This window comes from Dicentrarchus labrax, unplaced genomic scaffold, assembly GCF_905237075.1.
Source record: "Dicentrarchus labrax unplaced genomic scaffold, dlabrax2021, whole genome shotgun sequence".
Lineage (NCBI taxonomy): Eukaryota > Metazoa > Chordata > Actinopteri > Moronidae > Dicentrarchus > Dicentrarchus labrax.
In genome coordinates, this window is record NW_026136707.1 from 26,033,449 (window position 1) to 26,054,975 (window position 21,527).

Here is a 21,527-nt window from a genome sequence, read left to right on the forward strand (position 1 = left end):
GCCTTCCGTCTGCTGTCCATCATCGCCCAGCCTTTCTCATTTTGTTCTCCCGTGTTGATATCCATTTTTATTTTTCTCCCAGGTCTCCCTGCGCTAGTAGTGGCGATCTCAGTGGGATTCACCAAGGCAAAGGGATACGGAACACAAAGCTAGTAAGCATGCTTTCTTATAGATCCATTGTATGTACCTCCCACTCTTTAAGTATTTATACAGGGACATTACACATGTTTGGGGGTTTGTGTCTGCAGTGTAATTAACCTCTCTCTTTCTCCATCTCATCTATCTCTTACCATCCTCATTCCTGACATGCATACACTCCTCTACCCTTCACCTCATTCTGTTCCTCCTCTTTACGACCCCTCATGTTTCCTTGCCTTGTTCCTCCATCATCTTCATTTCTTCTGTTTCCCGTGCTCCTCTCTTGTAGCTGCTGGCTGTCTCTGGAAGGAGGTCTTCTCTATGCATTTGTTGGACCTGCTGCGGCTGTCGTCTTGGTATTTCCTCTTTCCTCTTCAGTCGGCCTGTGTTGGTTTTGCCTTTAAACCCCCTTCACTAATTCAAATTCAGACCAGCAGCGATAGCTCCCATCATTTAACAGTTTTCATACAGTCACATTAAAAAAATCATCTTTTGTTTGTATGTATCATATGGAGTTATAATAGTGATCATGTTCACAATAGTAGCAGTAATGTTAGTGGTAATTGTGTTATAGGAAGTAAAATATAAATAATAGTAAAATATATAATGAAGAAACATAAGATTAAATAAAATACTCCCTGGATTCAGACCGTTATATAATACAGCACTTCTAACAGTGAACGGATAAGACCACAGCAAAGTTAATAGCCCATGTCTCCTCCTTTCCCTGTTTACTTTCTTTACCTTCTTTACCTCCAATTTTCCTTTCCTACTTATTTTTCTTCACTGCCTTCTCCTATTCCCATTCCTCCCTCCCTGACTCTTCCTTTTCCCCTATGTACCTCGTCGTTTCTTTCCTTGCTTCTTTCTTTTGCTCCCTGCCTTCACCTTTCCTTGATTGCTTTCTCCTTTCCATTCTGCCTTTTGCTTTTCCTTATTTACCTCTCCTTTCTTACCAAGCACTCAGTTATTATTTAAACTTTATTATTTATCATTTCTAACATGTCACGCTGTGGTTTTCTGGTATCAACAATTGGATTCTAATTAGCAAATAATAAGTAATTTAGGCACCTTCACCTTTTTGGTTTACAACAGAGACAACCACCATTCAATATTTGTTACCATATTGCCATGATAAATATTAGCTTCCTGTTTCCATAGTATAATACTGATCAAGATAATGGACCGCAGCAGTTACATTCATATATAATGTTACGTCTTTATTAGAAAGAATATAGTGCAGTTATGGTTCCACTTTCTTACAGCTGCTGTTTCAATTAGAACAAGGACAGTTTTACATTAACCATAAAAATCATAATAGGGGGAACAAATTCACATATAAATCGTCACCTCAACCCTTGTGGTGTTCAACCTACTTCAATCTGAGCTAAACCACAGACATAAACACATGCTGCAGTCTCACTCTATCCTTGTTTCACTAATCAAATCCATTAGCTACAGTTTCAGTGATACACTTCCCAGTGCCTCTCTCCTACCTTCCCACCAGCAGCTTGTTTTGGGCGTCCTTTTTACGCAAGCTGCTTCCCTAATAAAGAGCTACTGCTCCAGTTGGCACCCGTACTGGAGGCCCGGCCCACTCTGAGCAGCATCAGAGCGGCTCGTACGAGAGATTTTTATAGACCGTGAATCCTCAAAGCAGTAAAATTGTAGGAATTACTACAGTCAAGAATACCCCCCTCCCCCCACCTTTGATTTCACACAGCTCATATTTTATGTATGATCTTTTTTTAGCACACTGTCTATATCCTAAAATGTATTTATATGTTAGCAATCCATCCTTTCAACTGTTTACCGCTCATTGGGTGCCTGATTTTGTCACTAACATTTAGGATGGTACAGTCTAGTATTTACAGTGCAGAGACTACAGTAAGTACAGCTAGTGTATGACTGATGACATTTATGAGCATGCTGCCATCATCATCTTGTCATGACGAACATCATCATCATCATCATCAGAGTATAAAGCTGCATGTACTGAAGTAATGATGCTGCCTTTGCTCTGCTTTAATCCTGTGCCTCTTCTCTTCGGCAGGTTAACATGGTTATTGGGATTCTCGTTTTTAACAAACTGGTGTCCAAAGACGGCATTACTGATATGAAACTAAAGGAGAGGGCGGGGTATGCCTTATACCACACATCCATTATACACAGTGACCTATAACCAGCCTGATGGCTCTGCTAGGGGGGGAGGGACTATCACATTATTAGCTCTCTGCCTGAAATTATCCTTCATTCACCATCATTTGAGACTTTGCTATTGGTTGAAGATGACACTTAATTTTTTAACACCAGGAGGACAAGGGGAAAAGGTTTAATTAATCAAAAATAAGATAAGAGATGAAAACAAAACGTGTTGTCTCATGTATGATTAATTAATCTATGATTAATGCTTCTGACTTATAAATGAAGGATAGAGGCATGTTAGAAGTTTCAAGAAAAATGTGGGGAAGGCTGTCTGGTTATTGGTCCTGCACAGACTGAGCAAGATGGTGACTCATCTCATTGCTTTCTTTTAAGTTTCAAATGTGTCGCACTTCCCTCCAGCTGCTCTTTGTTTGCAGGTGTTGCTATTGATGTAAATTTCTGTAAATCCATCCGTGTCCTTTTTTCTCCTGTTTGGTTGTTTCAACTTGGGGGGAGCAGGGCTTTTTAAAGGCAAGACCCCACTAAAAAGTTTAATTCAACGGAAATGAAGACAAAAAGACAACTTTGTTTTGTTTGTGTAGCATTGTCCATCAGTTCCGTTGGTAAAATTGTATTTCACAACTTGTTGTTTTTTAGCAATCTCAGCAGTTACTTTGTTGAGTGTAATGTTACCAACAGAACAAATGGCCAGAGCTACACAGATAAACAAAAAAAACAAGTTGTGATGAACCATAGTTTTTCTTTAAAACAATATTATTGCTAAGCTGCTGATTTGTAAGTCATTTTCTTTATGAAGTTGAGCAATAAGGTTAACTTCACAAACTGGTTTTCTGCTTTAAGGTATGGGGATATTAGTATCCTTTAAGAAAAGGAACACTCAGACATTTTGGAAGAAACACTAGATGCTTAGAGTTTTACCTTTAATTAGATCAATGTAAGTTTAATCAGTACAGAGCTAGGTCCAGAATGCATAGATTAAAACAACCCTGAAAGCAAGAGAAGCTGCTAACCTTACTCCGTCATCAATATTCAAAAAAAGGTTTGGTTCAGGTAGTCGTTGACTTGTTTCAAATTATGACATTCTACTGAAGGCAGTTGCAGGTTTCACTTAAGAGAGAGCCCCCGAATTAACAATGTGGGGTTACCAACATGTGGCCTCAACACCTGCAAGGATATATAGTGTAGTGTTCTGGTTTATTGCTAGCTGGGCAACAGGTGAAGGCAGGCCACTGTGTATGCGTAATTCTGGATCCAACCGCTTTTCTTGTCAATGTCCTAAAAAAAACTTTATGTGTAGTATAAAAGTTGTTTAGGTTTAGGTAAACCAACAAAACCACTTGCTAAGGTTTAGGAAAGGGTTAGGGGACTACAAAGGCATTTGGAAGGCTCTGGGTCAGGTTATGTACTCTACTGTCAGCACGATACCTTATGGAGAAGATCAGGGCAGAAGTGTACAGACTAAAGAAGAAGACAAGTAATTATCGGTTATGAAAGGGTTATGGTTAGGGTTAGACCCTTTCAAAATGTTAGAAAGCCTGAAACGTTCTCCCACTCACGTGCGGATGGGAGCCTAGCCAATCCTAACGCTTGAATGCTACGCAGGGCTCATCTTGCCAAGAAAAGTAATAGGATCCATAATGACACAGTGTATACTGTATATGCTAGATGTTAAATACGCACACCCTGCAAATTTGAATAATAAATGGTACAAGATATTTTAGTTTTGCAGCAGTTAGCACTGGAATTATTTTTTGACCAACAACCAATGAGCTGAAGGGCTGCACACAACAACAGTTCTGTCTAACTTGTAGGATTACCAGTTTTGAGAATTGACCCACAGAGCACACACCCTGCTCCCCTTTACCCCGCAGGCTGTTCTGTCTCCATTGGCATTGTTGGTGCATTCAAATGTTATTTTCTTTCTCTCTCTGAAAATGTTTGCTTTCTTCAATGATCTCTCTGTTCTACTGTACTTGTTTTTGCTGTCTGAAATGTCATGTTTGCGTTTGCACAGAATCCCCTCTCTCTCACTCAGGGCTCTCCAATCAGGAACACATCAGTCTCAGAAGCCCCCTTCCATGTCATCAGTGATTGGGTAAAAAAATACCTGCCCATCCCACCCCTCTTCTTAATGTATGGCTACCAGCCCTGCCCATCACCAAACCCGCTGAATCCTCTAGCAAGCACCTTTGATTGGCTTACTCCCTGCCTATTTACCTCACTATTTCACTATTGACCTTGCAATTTATACTACTTCCTGTTAGCTGAATAGAACATAACACATTACTGCCTCAGGTTCTTACAATTTCTGGAGTGCTTTTAGAGAAGCTGTTTCAACAATAACATACGCTAGTTGCAGTATATTCATTTTTTCTATTTACATGAATGGTGTGGGCATGTGTGTGTGCAAGGTTAGCGTGGTAATGTCAGGACTGCATCTATGTAGTGTATCTTCTGCATCATATTAAGTAACTCTTTCAAGCGTAAACAGTCAGATTGCTGTTTGAATTTTATTAGTCTTCATTCAGTCTGAAAGTCACATCAGACTGTTTCCCAGTGGTGTGACATTGACTTGAGTGACAAATTTGATGACTTTAGAATCAACTTGACAAAAAAATTGCAACTCCGCTTGCACCTTAACACCAATTACTTGTGACTTCACTTGGGCTTGAGCCTTTTGACTTGAAAATGCTTGATATCTTCCCCCATGCCCAAAGATGAAAGAGTATGTTATTTAAAAAGTGTTTCATGAATAAATTCATTGCCCTTAATTTTCTGAAACAAATAATATTAACACTGACTGACTCTGAGAGCATCCAATCAAGTTGCAAGAGAGAACCGTGAAGAACAAATGTTACATTACTGAGCACGAGTTATAAAAATTATACCAAAAATAATTTTCTTTTGTTTTGTTGTTAAAATGGCATTACATTTGTTGAAGAGCGGTTATTGACTTGTTTGGGACTCAAAACTCAAAGTTCAGACTTGGGACTAGACTTGTCAGACTTGACTTGGGACTTGAGTGCAAAGACTTGACACTTTACTGTGACTTGCAAAACAATGACTTGGTCCCCTTCTGCTGTTTTGTTCTCAGTTCATTTCGTCTCAACCCATGCTAAAATATCATTGTTCTCAACTATTCTATGAGTGGTGGAACTCACAGATGTCAAGTGATCAAATCAATAAAAATGGAGCCGGTAAAAGTGTAATTGAACTGATAATTTGGAGCTTTGATTCAAGGGTCGGGCAAGGAAGCTCATTCTTGACATTGGGATTTCACTGTCTTCATCAGTGAATCGAACTCTTCCCAGTGCATGCTGCAACTGGTTTGGGTGTGGTGTACATGAACAGCCGTTATCTGTTAATGGTGTTCATTCAGTCTCTTGGTCAGGGTCGTTGCCATTTTACTGAGTTTTCACTGCTGTAGTGTCATACACTACTCCAGTCTTCATCTCAGGAGGGCATCCTATCTTTAGGGTATGTCGGCAGAGATCTGAAAGTGTCAGATGGTTTATTGTAGGTGTTGAATCCCTGTTATGTAAAGACTCTAGTTAGATGTCTTGACAGCACAACCATGTATGGAAGTCCCACTGGGACTCTTCTGGACCAAAACTGGTCAAAGTATTGCCAGAGAAGTAGTAAAATCTTTCAACAAGGAGCCAGTGGGCAGCCAGAGAAAGCTCAAGGATGACGTTCTGATGCCAAAAGACCAAGTCAGAAAGTGTGAAAACCTGTGTGAGCATTTATATCATTTAGCACTGTGTCAAACATACGCCACCTTAGTGACTGCAAATATCTGTTTGACACTTATCCTTAAATGAGTCTTAAAGTGAGGCTTTAATTGTCATCTGTTGCGTAACTGTATCTGTATCTGTGTCCTGGGCTCCATGAATGTATGCAGCACATCAAAAATAGTGCAGCCACAGCCAGTCTTTCAAAAGCTAAAGTTTTGGAAGATGTGTTGACTTACTTCCCTTTCAGTCCTCACAGCTGCCATGTTGCTGTGTCAGTGGGTACAACAACCCTGGCCATTTTACAAAAGGAGTCTAAATGAGAAGAAAGTGTTGCTAGACCGGCCTAATGATTCATATATTGCCATATATATCCATTCATGTAAGCATTATCGACCACTTAACAGGTAGCTAAATGTCCTTCTCGTCAGCCACGTCCTGGTGCAGGAGGATCCCAAGGCCTCCTTCCATGCATTATGAGTCTACCTCCCAGTTGGGAGGCCACAGGGAGGCTTCCAGGAGACATCCTGATTAGATGCCCAATCACTTCAACTGGATCTCTTCAGTATAACAGAGCAGCTGTTCCACTCTTACCTCCTTTCAGATATCTGATCTTCTCATCTAATCTCTGCCGAAATTGGGGAAATATCTACAGGTTGGGTCTCTCAAGGCCAACTAAGGGCAATTTGATGACTTTTTAATGCAGCTTTAATAGGACTGTTGTTTCACATGAGGTAATTGGGGCAAACCTGCTGGGGAATGTGACAAGTGCCTGGTGTCTGGGCCTGCTGCCATGGCATCCAGTCATTATCATCCAGAAACAACATGGGGCCACTACCATTCTGCAGCAGAGCCTCACCCCCGATAGGTGTAGAGTTCCACTGCATTGCTATCCAGGCAATAGGCAAGTGTAGAGTACTCCACCAATTGAGCATTGCTTTCTTATAACATTGCTGGACAGATTAAACAAAGAAACTATCAAAATTGGATTCTAGAGTTTAGTTACAATTCAACTCAAAATGTGGGTGTGCACACTAGAAATAGTAGAGTTCCCATTTAAGTCATAAATAGCCATGCCAGTGCAAATGTAAGAGACCTCATGACCACAGTATAATAAGCCCATCTTTAGCAAATATCGGTGCTGTCTGTTTTGATCAAAACACTTTCAAACATAACTAATTTGTATTTTCTTCAACCCTGCGCTTAAGGTAATTTCATTGTGTGAGATCCACCGCTCACAGTGACTTTGGATGTTATCTTTTTTCCACATACTGAACACAGTAGGCAATCACAGCGTTCAGGCTTTTTCATGGGCCATGGTCAGATTTTAGAATGCAAAGACAAATTGCCGGTGCAATGATTGTTGGCTGCTCAGTTACCTGAACATGATCTGACTGGTTCAAAATTAAGTTTTACTGTTTGTGCTGACCTCATGGTGATTGAGTTGTCGTAGATCTCTCTGTGGTGGACTAAAAAGGAAAGAAGGTCTAAAGTGGTTTTTCCGCTCTTGGTGACCACCCACCACCCTCTCCTGCATGCGTTTCTTAAGGTTCAAATGCAAAACATGTTTAATGAAGCTAATTAATTTGTGCAGCATCTAATTAAGAGCGCAGGAGCATCTGCACCAGGCAGGTTTGCTCACACCTCAGAGACTGGCCTCGCTGCTGAGTCTTCTTTCCCCCGAAAATTAGAGGTTAATTCACTGAGAAAATTAAAACAGACAGGAGAGGCATAATTCCAACCACCACCAGAGTTTGTTTCCTCCTTAACGATTTCTTAAATGGTTTCCATCATCAAGCCTGTGTATTTACAGGTTGTAATAGTGGGTTAATCAAACATTAAGCTTTCAGATGAAAAGGGTTTTTGTAGCTTTTGTAAGTACTTCCAATTCCAGTGTTCAGTTTGATGCAGAGCTTTGGAACATCTTGTAAAGCTTACAGAAGGAGGTTTATGTTTGACTCAAGGAGCAGATCGTCCCAGATCAATTTGATGTTTGTCCATATTGGGTATTTATTTATTTTGCTTCATGCATCTCACCCTGCCTGACCAACCACCCACCTTTCCCCCCTTAAGTCCAGGGAAATGGTTTTGTATTTCAAAAAGTCTTGATTGCTTTTTAATATCACTGCCTATGGCCTACATTTTGCAGCTGTATTGCCCTTTTACTTGAAATTGAATTTCTTCCATTATGTGATTTTTAATCCAGGCGTCCAGGGGCTACAAAAATCGATTCCCTCAGCTCTTCAACTTTAATTGTTGTTTAGCAGGAGGCCATATGGTAACAGATTAGTTTGTTATTACTTGTCAATATCTCCAGCGCTATAGTTGGTCTTTGTCTAGCAACGACAGTGGAGAGGAATACAGAGCTATAAATGGAGTTTTAGGAGCTTTGGGTTTTGGAAGGAAAATGAAGTGATGTAGTTTCTCAGTGATCATACCTGGGAATCATCTGTTGCTTTCTTACTGAGTGTATACTGTTGGAAATATAAAGTTAATGCCCTTTCTAAAAGCAAAAGCCAGCCAAATAACAGCTTTAATTGTTCACCATTGGATCCATTTTGCCATTTTGTCTCATTTTTGTAAATAACTGTGAGGCAGACACAGTGGCAACACCCTGAGATATTTCTAGCACTGTAGCTGTAATGGATGCTTCAGATCTAGAAAATCAATAGTAAACACAAGGTTTTAGTGTCAGTCTCATATATACACACAGCAATGTCTTTACTTGAGAATGACATTGAAGAGATATAGAGGGTAAATTAAGTAAAGACATGAGAAAGATGCAGAATGACAAAAGGTTTCTACGAATTAAAGGAGCTTTAAGTAGGAATAGGAGAGTTGTGCTGTCCATCTCTATCATAAGAAAGAAGAGGAAATGCACAGTCCCTCCCATAGGTCTTTATACCTTTTAACAAATGGCCAACTCAGCAAACATATTAACACTGTTGGTTATGTTTTACAATTAACGCCATAAGCTATCGCTAAATAGCCAATGTTAGCATTAACATCTTAAGAGTCTAGAAGAAACTCTGCATGTTCAGCATCAAACTTCATCCCTTTACTCACCAAGAGCTGGAAAAACTCTTGCTTCTTTTTCTATCACTTCTTTCTATGCCACCAAACATGGTTTCTTGCCTTTGGGTCAGCACTACTTCTTCATCCTCTCATGTTGGAACGAGGGCGTGCTAACTTAGATGTTTCTGCAAAAGAATACATAGATATCTTTGACATAACTTCAAAACTGTTATTTCTTCACATTGGGCTGAAGATTTTAGCTATTTTTTTAATATTTTAAACAGAAATTTGTACATATAGTTCCTTTAAAGTAAAATCACTTCCTGAACTGAGTTAAGTTGGGGTATCTACTTCTATAGTTCCAGCGTTTTTTCCCCCAACTTTAAGTTCCCATTTGGAAGTTTTAATTTATATTTTCAACATTTTATCAATGTTCAATGGCCTATTTTCATCGATCTGCTCTCCAAAGTAATTTATGGTTGATTGATTCGGTGGTGATAGTGCTCATAATAGGTCTGATTGGTCAAGGGACAGGAGCAGTCAGGTGATCAGTTTGTCATCAAACCCCTAGTGAACTTTATTTGGAAGAGAAAATAAAACACTATGTCCCAACAGTTTTTTAAACTGTTAGAACTATTTTTAGTTGCCATGTTCTGAGATCTCAGCAATTACTTCAATGAGTGCAATGTCATCTTGACCAATATAATCAATAGCCAGGGGTAAAAATAAATGACCAAAGTTGTTACAAACCATGGTTTTTCTGCAAATGTTTATTATTATATTGGCCTTTATCTGTGACTTTTCATCAAAAGATATTTTCTATCACAACTGCTTATATTTTATCTTGTACAAAAGATCCAGTGCTCCAACTGTTAGTCTCCTCTCCCCTTGTCTATGTAATAAATGTAAATAGAACTCTCCTGCAGAGTTAATGGATGGTTGAGGAAAGGCAGGCAGTTTATTAGTGCCTAAATTGTTTACCATCTGCAGTATACTGAATGTAGATATATTCTTTCATTGCAACTGACTGAGTGCTAACTGTAATGACTGATGGTGCCAATTGCTTGTGCATGTGTGTATGTGGTTTCATGAGAGTGGAGGTTTGAGATGTGTCTGTGAACCTTTGCATTAGTGCTTGGCAATGCTCGTAATAAGCAGTTAGCACAGACTGAGATGACCAGGGGTGAGGCGCATCCAGCACGTCATCATTATCAGAGCAGCAGAGATGTAAACCCACAACAGGGATATGAAAGGCACAAACTTACGCATTTACTGTAGATGGAGCCTTTTCCTATTACAAGCAGATAAACGGTTGAGTGGGTAAAATACTGAGAACGCAGAGAGGAGTTGCTTCAGGTCATCAAACCAGTCATTTGCGAGAGAATTAGACACCATGTTTAACATGAAACATCCACCAATGGCTACGTCTTGGCCCCTCCTCCCCTGTCCCCATGCAGAGTCACATACACACACACAGGTAAACGCAAACACACACACACAAACCTCCGAGCTGGACTATAGCCCTGAGAGAGAGATTGTGCGAGAACACTGTGACTCACTGTTTTTGCGTGACTGTTTGTGCGTGCTCGTGTGCGCACGTGCATCAGTGCAAGTCTGTGTGTAGGTGCATTTGTATCTGTTTGTGTATGTTACAGCGTGTTAATTTGACTTTGCAGTCAGATGACAGTGCCACTGTACAATATGACGCTCAAATGTGCCAAGTGCGGAGTTATCTCTTCGGCTGACGTTTCCACCACAGCTACCAGTAACGCCATGTTAGTCCCGCTAATTATTTTTCCTTAACTCTTCTTACCTCTGTTCTCTCCTCTATACTGTATGCCTCCCTTCTTCTCCTTCACTTGATTGGTTCTCTCTCCTTTATCCCTCTGTCATTTTTCTTCTCCCTGGTGCCCTGGCAGGGAGGATTTCACTCAATATGAATGGCTCCTGAAGCTTATGTGCTGCTCCTGAAAACAAACTGTGTCTTAACTGTGTACATGTAAATAATTATGCATGTGTGATTGACGTTTGAATGAGAGTGAGTGTGCATCCCGTAAGAGATCATCAGCTTAGAGTCACACAGCTAATTAGAACAAATGTCGAGAAGGCAATAGCTATGTACACAGAGAGGACAGCACTTTTATTTTCTCAGTGTGTTTGTGTGTCTTGCTGCGATCTATGAGTACCTAAATGGATCATTTCCAATATTATCAACCTGGGCCTTGATTTTCCACTCTTCGCTATTGTGCTAACAGAACCTGATCTTGTTCCAGAAGTTCATTGTAGAGTTATCTGCCTTTATTTTCCAAGGAGTGTTGCTCTCCAGTACAATCCACACACCCTCTAAATAGCGTTTCTACGTTTAAAATAGCTGTGACTGAACAGTTAATACACATCATTTCACTTCATAGTCTGTAATGTGACATTGCTGACACACTTCACATCACATCAGACACATTCATTTTTCTGGCTAGTGGCTGTGACTACATGAAGGAGTAAAATGGTGTTAAAAATATACAAAAATATATTTTAAAAAAGTGGCTCACCCACATAGCAGTGCAGAAGATATCTGACTCTAGTGGGCAATATGAGAATATATACCTCCATTCCATCACTTTTACTCCCAACCCTATCTCACAGCTGTATATTTATTTTTTTATGTTAGCTACAAAGTCTCTTTTGAAATTATATGCGTAGATCTAAATAGGCAACAATTTGAAATATTCAAATTATGTTTTTTCAGTCCCATAATGTCCCTCTGCCTTTTCCTGTTGCCAACCTTGGTCTGTGCAGATTCATTTTTCCACTTTTACCTTTTTACTTTTTACTCCTGTGTATCTATTTCTTGGCATCTCTTTTTAAATGATATGGGTAGATCTAAATTCAATAGGCACCACTTAAAGGTGGTGTCAGTCATTCTGAAGAAAGATAGTTGATTGTTAAGTCTCATTTCCAGGTCCTATAACTTTAAAGGTTTTATATAGGGAATTCACTAGTAACTGGATGTCACATTGTAGATCACTGGCATCTCAGACCAAAATAATGGGACAAAAACAAAATCATACCCACAAAATCAGTCTTTCCATTGTCTTTCTAACAATCACAAATGCTGCTGTGGTTAAAATGATCCCTTACTTTTCAGAATTAGATGTTAAAACATTAATGGAAAGGGCTGCAATGTAAGCTAACTTTAGTCATTGGAGACAAATGCACCAATCAAAATCCATCCACTAAAAGTTAGTTAGTTTTTGCCACTGACAGGCTCAGATTGTTATTCTAAAATTTTGACAACATTATGGAAAAGATCGCTACATAGACAGACCTATTGTTTAACCAGAAACAGCCGTAATATTGCTATTACTCTCCACCAGACTCAACAAGCAAAAACTGTCATTTTACCTAACCTTGGTCGAAATAAATGCTTAATACATGGATGTAGATGATAAACAGCAGTTTCAGTCACTCTGCTCAGCTGAGCAAACCAGTAATGTAAACAAACCACAGAGAGGCTGCGATAGCAACACAGGCAGAGGGAGTGTAACACCATGACTCCACTATATTGTTACATACATTCTATATTAATGTTTTTAAATCTCAAATATGTAAAGTTAATGTATTCAAATAATGATGTTTATTCAGGTCATCATTGTCCACACATTTTAAAATCATGTCAGCCTCTATTGTAAGAGATTTAATTAGTATTGTATGGATTTTTTTTCTGTGAGGCACGGCCAACGTCAATGGATTACCCACTACATGTTGTCAGTCTTGTTTTATGTTTCACTAGTTTGTAATGTCAGGTTAAGATAATGGAGACAGCAAAAAATCACAGCAAATTACTGTTAATAGGCTGACAGAGACAGCAGTTTGTGTTCACTGAAAATACCACAAATATGAACATAATTAGTTTGCCTTATAGTTTTAATAGCATCTAATACCATGTGGGTGTTACTGGGTGAATACATGTGATGTAATCACTCTTTGGTTGTTTCCTGTCCCCAGTGAATTGTATTGAGGAATGGCAATGTCTGCACATGGACAAGGTCCAACTCTCAAATTATTTTGGTCATAAACAATGAAAATGGAACACAAGGCCCAGACTGAAAATAACTTGAATTATCCTTTAGCTAGGTAGGTTTCAGACATTCAGCCCTTTCAAGGCAGTACTGATACGTTGTGCGAACTTTCAGCATCCAACGGTCCAGTTTCATACCAAAACAATTGTTGAGTTCCTCTAGAGTGTTACTGTGGGCAGGGTGGAAAAGCCTCTTAAACAGGATTCACATAATGAGACGCATCAAATTTCAAATGAGGTCAAGGAAAATAATGGCCAACATCAGAAAATCCATTTACTGCACTGGCCCTATTTAATACCAGAGGTGGAAAGTACATTTAATTAAGTTGTGTAGAGTTTTCGTACTGCTACTTTGTTTATATTGTTTTCCATTTGTTAGACTTGGAGTTTTTAACTGGTTATGAAACAGTCTCAGTATAATGCTAATGCCTCTATATGACCTATATAAACAAACAAAACCATCATTGTATTACAATGAAAATTCCTTTAAAACTGTTAAAGTGAGTGATTGGCTTCAAAAGCTTTTTTATATACAAATGCATTTATCTGTTTTATCAGCATCAGCATGTTATGTTACATACATCTCTATTAGCTTGTGATATGTAGCGAGTGTGTCATCGTGGCTTGATTCGTAATGCTTTGCAGGAAGCATGTGCTCACCTGCCTCATACATTAGTTGTGATTCGACAGAAAATGTTTTATGACACTTTAATGTGACATAAATGCGGCCTAAGAGCCACGTGTCTTTTCAGTTTATTTGTCCCTTTTACAACAACAGAGGTCTTGCTATCAGGCCAGCCACAGCAATAACATTCCTTATTGACACACAATTAAATAGAACCATACATTTTCTAATACTGGATATAATTGCAGCTAAAAACAGACCTTCTAATTCTAAAACTAAATTTCAGTTTTAAACAGAATGCTGTTTGCACTTGTAGTTTTTGTGTGTTCCGTGTTAAGCTGCTATCAATAAAACCCAACACTTCCTGTACAGATTTTAAATATTAAAACATATTCTAGCAGCTCAAGACCCTTAATCCCCCTCTTTCTGGGCTTTTATTGTGAAACACCATGCACAATATGTCATTGACATCTTAACACTGATCAGAAAAACAGCCAATTGGAAATAGAGTATTTGGGTTCAAAAGAGCTCAGTGACGATCTTGCAATTATGTGATAGTGAAGTGATATGAAAAATGTATTTATCAGAATGCCGTACTTTTGCTTATAATGGAGTATTATTCTATTGTTGCATATGATTTTTCCACCTCTGGAATATTCTCTAGTTAAATGAATGTTATTGAATAGAAAAATAGTCTGAGTGAAAGATAATTTCATGACACACGCTGAGGGTAATTATTGTTCCTGTTCATTTCGGATGCTCACATTGGAACAAACGAAATGAGTCAGAAACAAACAAGAACAGCAAAGCGGGAGCAAAAATATGGACAGCGGGAATGACACTCCAAACTCTCTCTCTCTGTCCTTCTCTGCTCTGCCTCTTCTGTTTGTCTTTGCATTCTGTTTCAGCCTCATTACACTCGTTTCCCCCCCACTGCTCACCCTCGCTCCTCCCTCTCTTTCCTGTGGCACTAGATCCTCTATGGTTTGACTGAGCCATCTTAAACATACATGCATGTAATATATGTGAATTATGGACATATATATCTGCAGATAATGGATGTATGTTTTTGTTTGTGGTAGTAACATAATTATTTGTTGTGATGTTATGTATTTATGCATGGGTAGAGTTGGAGGCTGCTAACACTGCGCTAACAGCGTGGGCAGTTATCAAGGGCTGTAGGAGATTGTGTTAAGTTGTACATTCTCTAGTGCCAAAGGAAAATAAATCCAGTTTAACTGTTGTTTTGTATACCAGCCTGCCCTAGATGTCAAAAGAATTTAATAATCAAAGCTAATGACAAACATGAAATGTCTTACAGCAGAATTGTTATAAAACATTGTAGTCATGCCCTCTGTGTCATGTTAACTAGTGCTTTCCCTGACTGCGGTTCCCCTCCCATCCTGCAGGGCGTCACTGTGGAGCTCCTGTGTGGTTCTGCCCCTCCTGGCCCTCACGTGGATGTCAGCTGTCCTCGCCATCACCGACCGGCGCTCTGCCCTCTTCCAAATCCTCTTTGCTGTCTTTGATTCACTGGAAGGCTTCGTCATTGTCATGGTACACTGCATCCTGCGCAGAGAGGTACCTCACATGACCACTGACTTTATAGATGTCCTTCTTCCTGGTTTCCTTTGCGGCTATCAATGCCATATTGCACTTTAACCTCCCCCTGAGATGCATCGTTTTCCCATAAAACCTAGCGCGGTATTGATCAGTTCTACAATACATTTCTTGGCAGAGGCTAAATACATTTTTTTACCAGCAGCATATGAATAGCTATGTTGGTATGTCACTTGGTCTGTCCATTTATTGAAGCAACACTTTGGTCCAGCGAAAGATATCTTGACAAAAGGTGGCACAAAATTTGGTGTAGAGACACAGGGTCCTCAGATGATTTGTGTTGTGTTCACCAGAGCTGATCACTGACGATCTAAACAGTGCTTGTGCTTCCACCAGAAGCAGAGAATAGGCATCTGGTCTAATTGTCAGCTGCATCAAGCTGTAAAGAGCAGATTGAGCCGGGCAGGATGTCAGACACAGGATGTACCCAAATGTACATAATCAAATAATTAAAAAGTTTGTTTTGCATAATATGTCCCCTTTAAGGATTCGGTCAATTTTCAAAATAAAACACTAAAAACAGACAAAAAAAGAAAGTCATATAAATGGAGCGAAGCCTGCGAGCTAGTTCTGGCAGTCAACTCGAGCTGCGCTGCTATATACACATGACATGCCTCACTCTCCGTAATCACAAACCAAAAACACCCTTCCAATCTGGCGGTCTATTTAAGCGGCACAATTTCCCAGCTCTCCCTCTGCTCTGTCAATGCTGCTGTTGCCCTGCATCCGTATTGCTGCCTGCAGGTCTGTAAGCCCCACCACCACCCCAGCATCCACCTGTAGGCTCCGACTGGGGGTTTAAGGTATTTGCTCATCACTCCTCAATATCTCTATGTAAACAGATCCGGGGCTAGTGATGAGGTCGGAGCCTAGACGCCAAAATCTAAATATGTTATACTGCTGTAATAAACATTTCAAACGTGAGTTGTCTGACTGAACTTACTTAATCATGGTAGAAGCACAAAAATCAAGGAAGAATGACCCAAATTAACCAAATCTGAGCATCTCCATCAGCCAAATTTTACCTTGAGAAACATGGTCATGGTGGTCCATGGTCCGCGTCAAGGTCCATGATCTCAAAATGTAGTAGTGGGGTGGACCATTTTGATTTGAATGACCCCATGACATTTGGCTTGTAGTGCCGCCATCAGGACAAACTTGTAGGCCAGACTGTTTAGCCTGACTACCTGTAAGTCTCTAGGACTAGCTCATTGTTAGTTCAATCAACTATGTTTGTTTTTTGCGGTCTAATGAACATTGCAGCCTCTATGGACTGTAGACTTATAGCCTTTATTATAAAAGGCCCCTCTCTTAGTTTTTATGTTCTCATGCTCTCATGACTTGCTACAGGTTCAGGAGGCAGTGAAGTGCCGTGTGGTGGACCGCCAGGAGGACACTAACGGAGATTCAGGAGGATCTTTTCAGAACGGCCATGCTCAGCTCATGGTATGAATATGCATATGTTTTCCTATTTCCTATTGGCAAGACGTGCACAGTTCATACAATATTTATTGTTTTCTGTCCTCAGACTGACTTTGAGAAAGACGTGGATATGGCTTGCAGATCAGGTAAGCTCCAGGTTGAGAATGTTTGATTTTGTGTCTGTGTGTATGTTTGATTTGACTTTGGGGACTGCTGTTCAAAAGCTACAGCTGTCTCATTGTGCCTCCTCTCAGTATTCTGACTGCTTCAAATTCCTCAGCGTTGTCGGAACAGATGTGAGGCATGTTCCCCCTCAGTTCTGTACTTGTGTCTTACAATCAACATCACAGCAGCACCCCCCCTCACCAAGGAGCTGTTTTGACAAGAGATACAGCACATTACAGTGGCATAGCGCAGTTTAGCCCATGCTGATGGGAGTGGGATGAACGTGTGCTGAGCAGTTATATGCAGATAAATAGGCTTGTCTGAGTCTCTCCTACACTGCCGCTGTATAATTAAGTCCCTTCCGACAGTGCCGCATCAGATACTGGCTCTGCTCTGATATCCGCTGGGAGTGAAAAATCTGATTATCTCTTGAGACAGGATATCAAGGAAAGCATCTGGAGCAGAAAAGCTATTGAGACGCAGACAAGCCCAATCGAAAAAAGACAGAAAAGAACAGAGAGCGATGATTGTTTTTTTTCTTTCTATATGTCAAGTAGGAGAAGGGAGCACAGTGAGCGATTTAAAGATATTTAGTGTTGCGCTGTCCAGCGTTGTTTACCAGCTTGGACATGGGATATGCCTGCTGCCATAAGCCAACAGTTGTTACAGTGAAATGAGGTCGGGACACAAGGTCAAGGCAGGCCATGTAGTCTTAGTTGAGACATTTCAATAAACAAGTACTTTCTGAATTTGTCCTTTTGGAAGATCTGCTGTTGTCTGATATGAGTGTTTATCTATGGGTGTGTACCTTTTCAGTTTATCCTTTTAGGGTGTCCCATAGCTAACCAGTGTTTACTTCTAAAATGATTAATTTACAATTATACTTGAAAGTTCATACCTATAGAGCTGGATGGCACTGATTCCACTTGACTTGAGTTTCAGTGGAAGGTTGCTTCAGCATCTGTCCAGCCCAGGGATGGATTAACCTTGCGAGGTAGCTGGACTGGCAAGATCACGCAAGAATTCATCTTGCCAGACTACAATTTATGTTTCTGTGGCCGAACTACAGTGTTAGCAGACCAATCAGCGTCCTTTGAGGAAGCACTGGCTGCTACGGTGGTGGTCATTAAACAACAATGGCATCTCCCATAGAGGTTAGCGTAGCTGCTGATATAATCCGTTCTATCAGAACTAGAGAATATGTTTTCACTCTTCTCCCAGCTGGATTTGGTGAGAGTTTGACTACATAATATGATTTGTTGATCTGACTGGTTGAAGTTTACCTGACAATGATAGGTAGATGGTTCATCCAATGACCTACCGAACATTTTTTGGGTGCCTACCCATTTCCAAACAGCTTCCAATGACGCATTCCCAGATAGTTCTGTGTGACAAACCATCTGGAGCAGTCAGGTTAGGGCTAGATTATCAAAAGCTGACAGTTGCTTCTGTCAAGCCCCAGATCCCAGGGGCCCCAAAAGCCCTACATTTGTGTGAGGATCACCACTAAATAACAGTATCACTAAGATAACTGCTGCATCCTTCATTTTCTTGAGACCACGTCTTGTTAAGAAGTTCTGATTTCACACAGTTCATATTACTGTATCACATGTGATATGAATGAATAATGTGCAGTGAGAGGTTGGGTGGAGGTCAGTAGGGACCTACAGCTTTCTTTTGCCCCCGGGGAGCCCAAGTGGGTAAATCTGGCCCTGGTCCAACTCTTCATTTCTGACTGGTTCTCTGTCTTTCTGTTGCCTCCAGGCACTATGAAACGGTCATCTCTCCAGGGGGAGGAGAAGGCCTCCTCCGGGACCCTCACCCTTCAGAAGGGTTCTAACTTCAACACCATGCCAGCCAGCATGGCCAAAGTTCACCTGCAGAACGTAGCCGACTACACCAGTCACACTCTGACGCTGCGCAGGGAGAAGGGCGCCGCCAAGGGAATCAGCACGGAGCTGCCAGGCGCCAAATCAATCTACATCTGCGACGGCGAACTATTCAAGCAGCTGGACGGAGAGCTGCCTCGAGGGAATGGCGAGGGCAGCAGCTCCGAGGGCACTGGCAAAGGCCCGGGGTACGTCATTCTACCCACCAACAACACAGGCACCCTGAAGCCGGCCAAGGGGAAAGAGGAGCAGACAGCCAAGTATAACATCAGCATCGAGCAGCTGCCTCAGACCAGGCTCATCCACCTGGCTAACCCGGTCAGCGGAGAGCCGGTGCCTGGCTTTGGGCTGAAGAGCCTGCCTGCTGACCAGATCAGTGTGTCATGCTCTGACAGAGACTCACCTGCACACAACCTGCAGAATGTGCCCAGAGACTCCCAGGTGGCCAACAGCATGTGTGAAGGGGGAGATTCCGGAAACTCCGGTGTGATGTCCAAGAGTGAGACCGTCTCCACACTGTCCATGAGCTCACTGGAGGTAAGACCACGAAAGTGATCAGCATATTCTTGTCATAGTAATGCATTATCAGCCTCATACTTCATACTTTTATTAAGATATGCATGCAAAGTTGTGTTGTGTACTACAACTACCTACCATAAATTCTTGAGAACCAGGCCTTATTTAAAACTAGCTTGTACAGTATTATAGACAAAGCTTTATTTTATTATTTCCCCTGCTGTAAGTGTATTATTTTATCATGTCATATTTTAGTGAGACAGCTTGCTGTCCTCTGATCTGCTTCTCTTTTAATTTGCTGTCGATGTTTTTTGCTTTTGATGCAAATTCAACACTTCAACCTTGTTTACCCGTTTTCTTGATAAATTCAGAATAATGTAAATGTACACCACATTATTCCCATTAGACCAACAACAGAGTCGCAGACCATTCTACTGATCGCAGTTTCTCTTTTTAACAGAAATACTGTTTACAGTTTGTGATTAATAGCTTAATAGCTTATTATTTTCAGTTTTTTTTTCTAGCACAGCTACGCTTCTGTCAATAAAAGCTCTCTAACTTGCTGGACAGACGTTACACATTTAAGGCTTTCTAGCACCACATAAGGCAGCAATTCTTAACTAGTGGGCCCCAAAGGCAGTGGTACTGCCAAAAGGCTTGAACAATTGCACGTAATATTTTGGGTAATTCACTAAGATCGTACTTTATTTATTTATTTTTCAAATGTGGTCAAAAATTCACATGAATAAGAAATTAAAATGCATCACTTCGATGTTTTATTATGTTGGAAAATCACCACACCGATCAGAACCCATCATCAGGTAGAGACATATTTGCCAACGTTAGCTCGCTAACATTCCAAAGTGGATCGGTTTTTGAAATCAAACAGTGATGTAGGAGACAATCCTGCACTATTAAGAGCTCCAATGCGTGTGATGTGGAAATATGACCCTGAATGCATACATTTGGATTGATAATGGCACGAATTGCTGCTGAGCTGAAAGCACAGTGTGTCATTGTGAGACCTGTCAAATGAGGCACCAAAACCATCAGAGCTCCAGAGACACAAAGAATTGGGAAGGAAAAAGCCACTTTGAAAGCTAGGTATATGGTTGCTGCTCATGTAGCTCATAGCCTTTATCATTGCAGAGGCACTCGTATTTCTCCTTTTTGTCACATTCTGATTTTTACTCATTTAGTTGGGAACTTGTTCCTTTTGTAAGTTACAAAAGGTCAAGAACACCTTCCATAGGGCATAACACCTTACTTTCCTGGAAGGGTTTTAAAGTGAAGCAGTGAGTTTCATTAAAGGGTCAGTGTGTAACATTTAGGAGGATCTAAATGGAATATAATATTATTATAATATATTATAAATAATATAGGTATTTGTTTTTTTTAACTTCAGAATGAGTCTTTAACATCTACAGACGCTGTGGGTCACCCTCTGCGGAGTCCACCATGTTTCTACAGTAGCCTAGAAGGGACAGACCAAACACTGGCTGTAGATAGGACTGTTTTAACACGTTTCACGGCCACTGTAGGTTCTCCTTCATGCTTTTGGAGGCAGAAGCGTCAGAGTTGCAACCTGCAACCACACCACTAGATGCCACTAAATCGTACACACTGAACATTTAACAGAATGGGAAAAACATTGAAAACTGATTGGACTAAATTAGTGTATGAAAATAGTCTTTCTGTTAAAGAGAAATTCAGGGCAGCAGAGGGGTGAATATGACATGACTAGTGCTGTGGACATGTTCCACCCCCACTCTTTTCCCTTATAGCTTCAGTAGGTAACATTTATAAATAAATAACTTTAAGTATTTGCTAAAATTTGCTTATAATTGCTTTCAATATATCCTGACAGTAGTACATGAGACAGATAATCTGTGAAAAAAATCAGGTTCCTCTGGCTCCTCCTAGTGCTCCTGATGGCGTTGAATGAAAACAACCACTCAGAGTCAAGAAAGGACTCAAAGTGCAGGTATTTGACAACCTTGGAATGAGACCCAACAGTCAACACTCAATCTTTCTTGGCTGGGAGGAGCCAGAGGAACCAGATTTTTTCACAGATTATCTGTCTCATGTACTACGTCAGGATGTAGTGAAAGTTTCAACAAATTAAAATTAAAATTATTATTATTATTTTTTTTTTTAAAGTTACC

The 21,527-nt window shown here is 40.4% G+C and overlaps 1 protein-coding gene across 14 annotated transcripts in view; it reads left to right on the forward strand.

Moving 5' to 3' along the window:
- Positions 1-21,527, forward strand: part of adgrb1a (adhesion G protein-coupled receptor B1a) — a 161,807-nt gene that overhangs the window by 134,774 nt on the left and 5,506 nt on the right. For 8 of the 14 annotated variants that reach the window (XM_051407235.1, XM_051407247.1, XM_051407238.1 and 5 more), the window contains 8 exons: positions 83-152; positions 428-494; positions 2,192-2,277; positions 10,727-10,825; positions 15,160-15,331; positions 16,721-16,816; positions 16,899-16,938; positions 18,722-19,383. In XM_051407235.1, the coding sequence (XP_051263195.1) occupies positions 83-152; positions 428-494; positions 2,192-2,277; positions 10,727-10,825; positions 15,160-15,331; positions 16,721-16,816; positions 16,899-16,938; positions 18,722-19,383 (1,292 nt within the window). Of the gene's footprint in view, positions 1-82; positions 153-427; positions 495-2,191; positions 2,278-4,318; positions 4,400-10,726; positions 10,826-15,159; positions 15,332-16,720; positions 16,817-16,898; positions 16,939-18,721; positions 19,384-21,527 lie in introns of all 14 variants that reach the window. The other 6 variants (XM_051407243.1, XM_051407249.1, XM_051407248.1 and 3 more) reach the window with 3 other exon arrangements.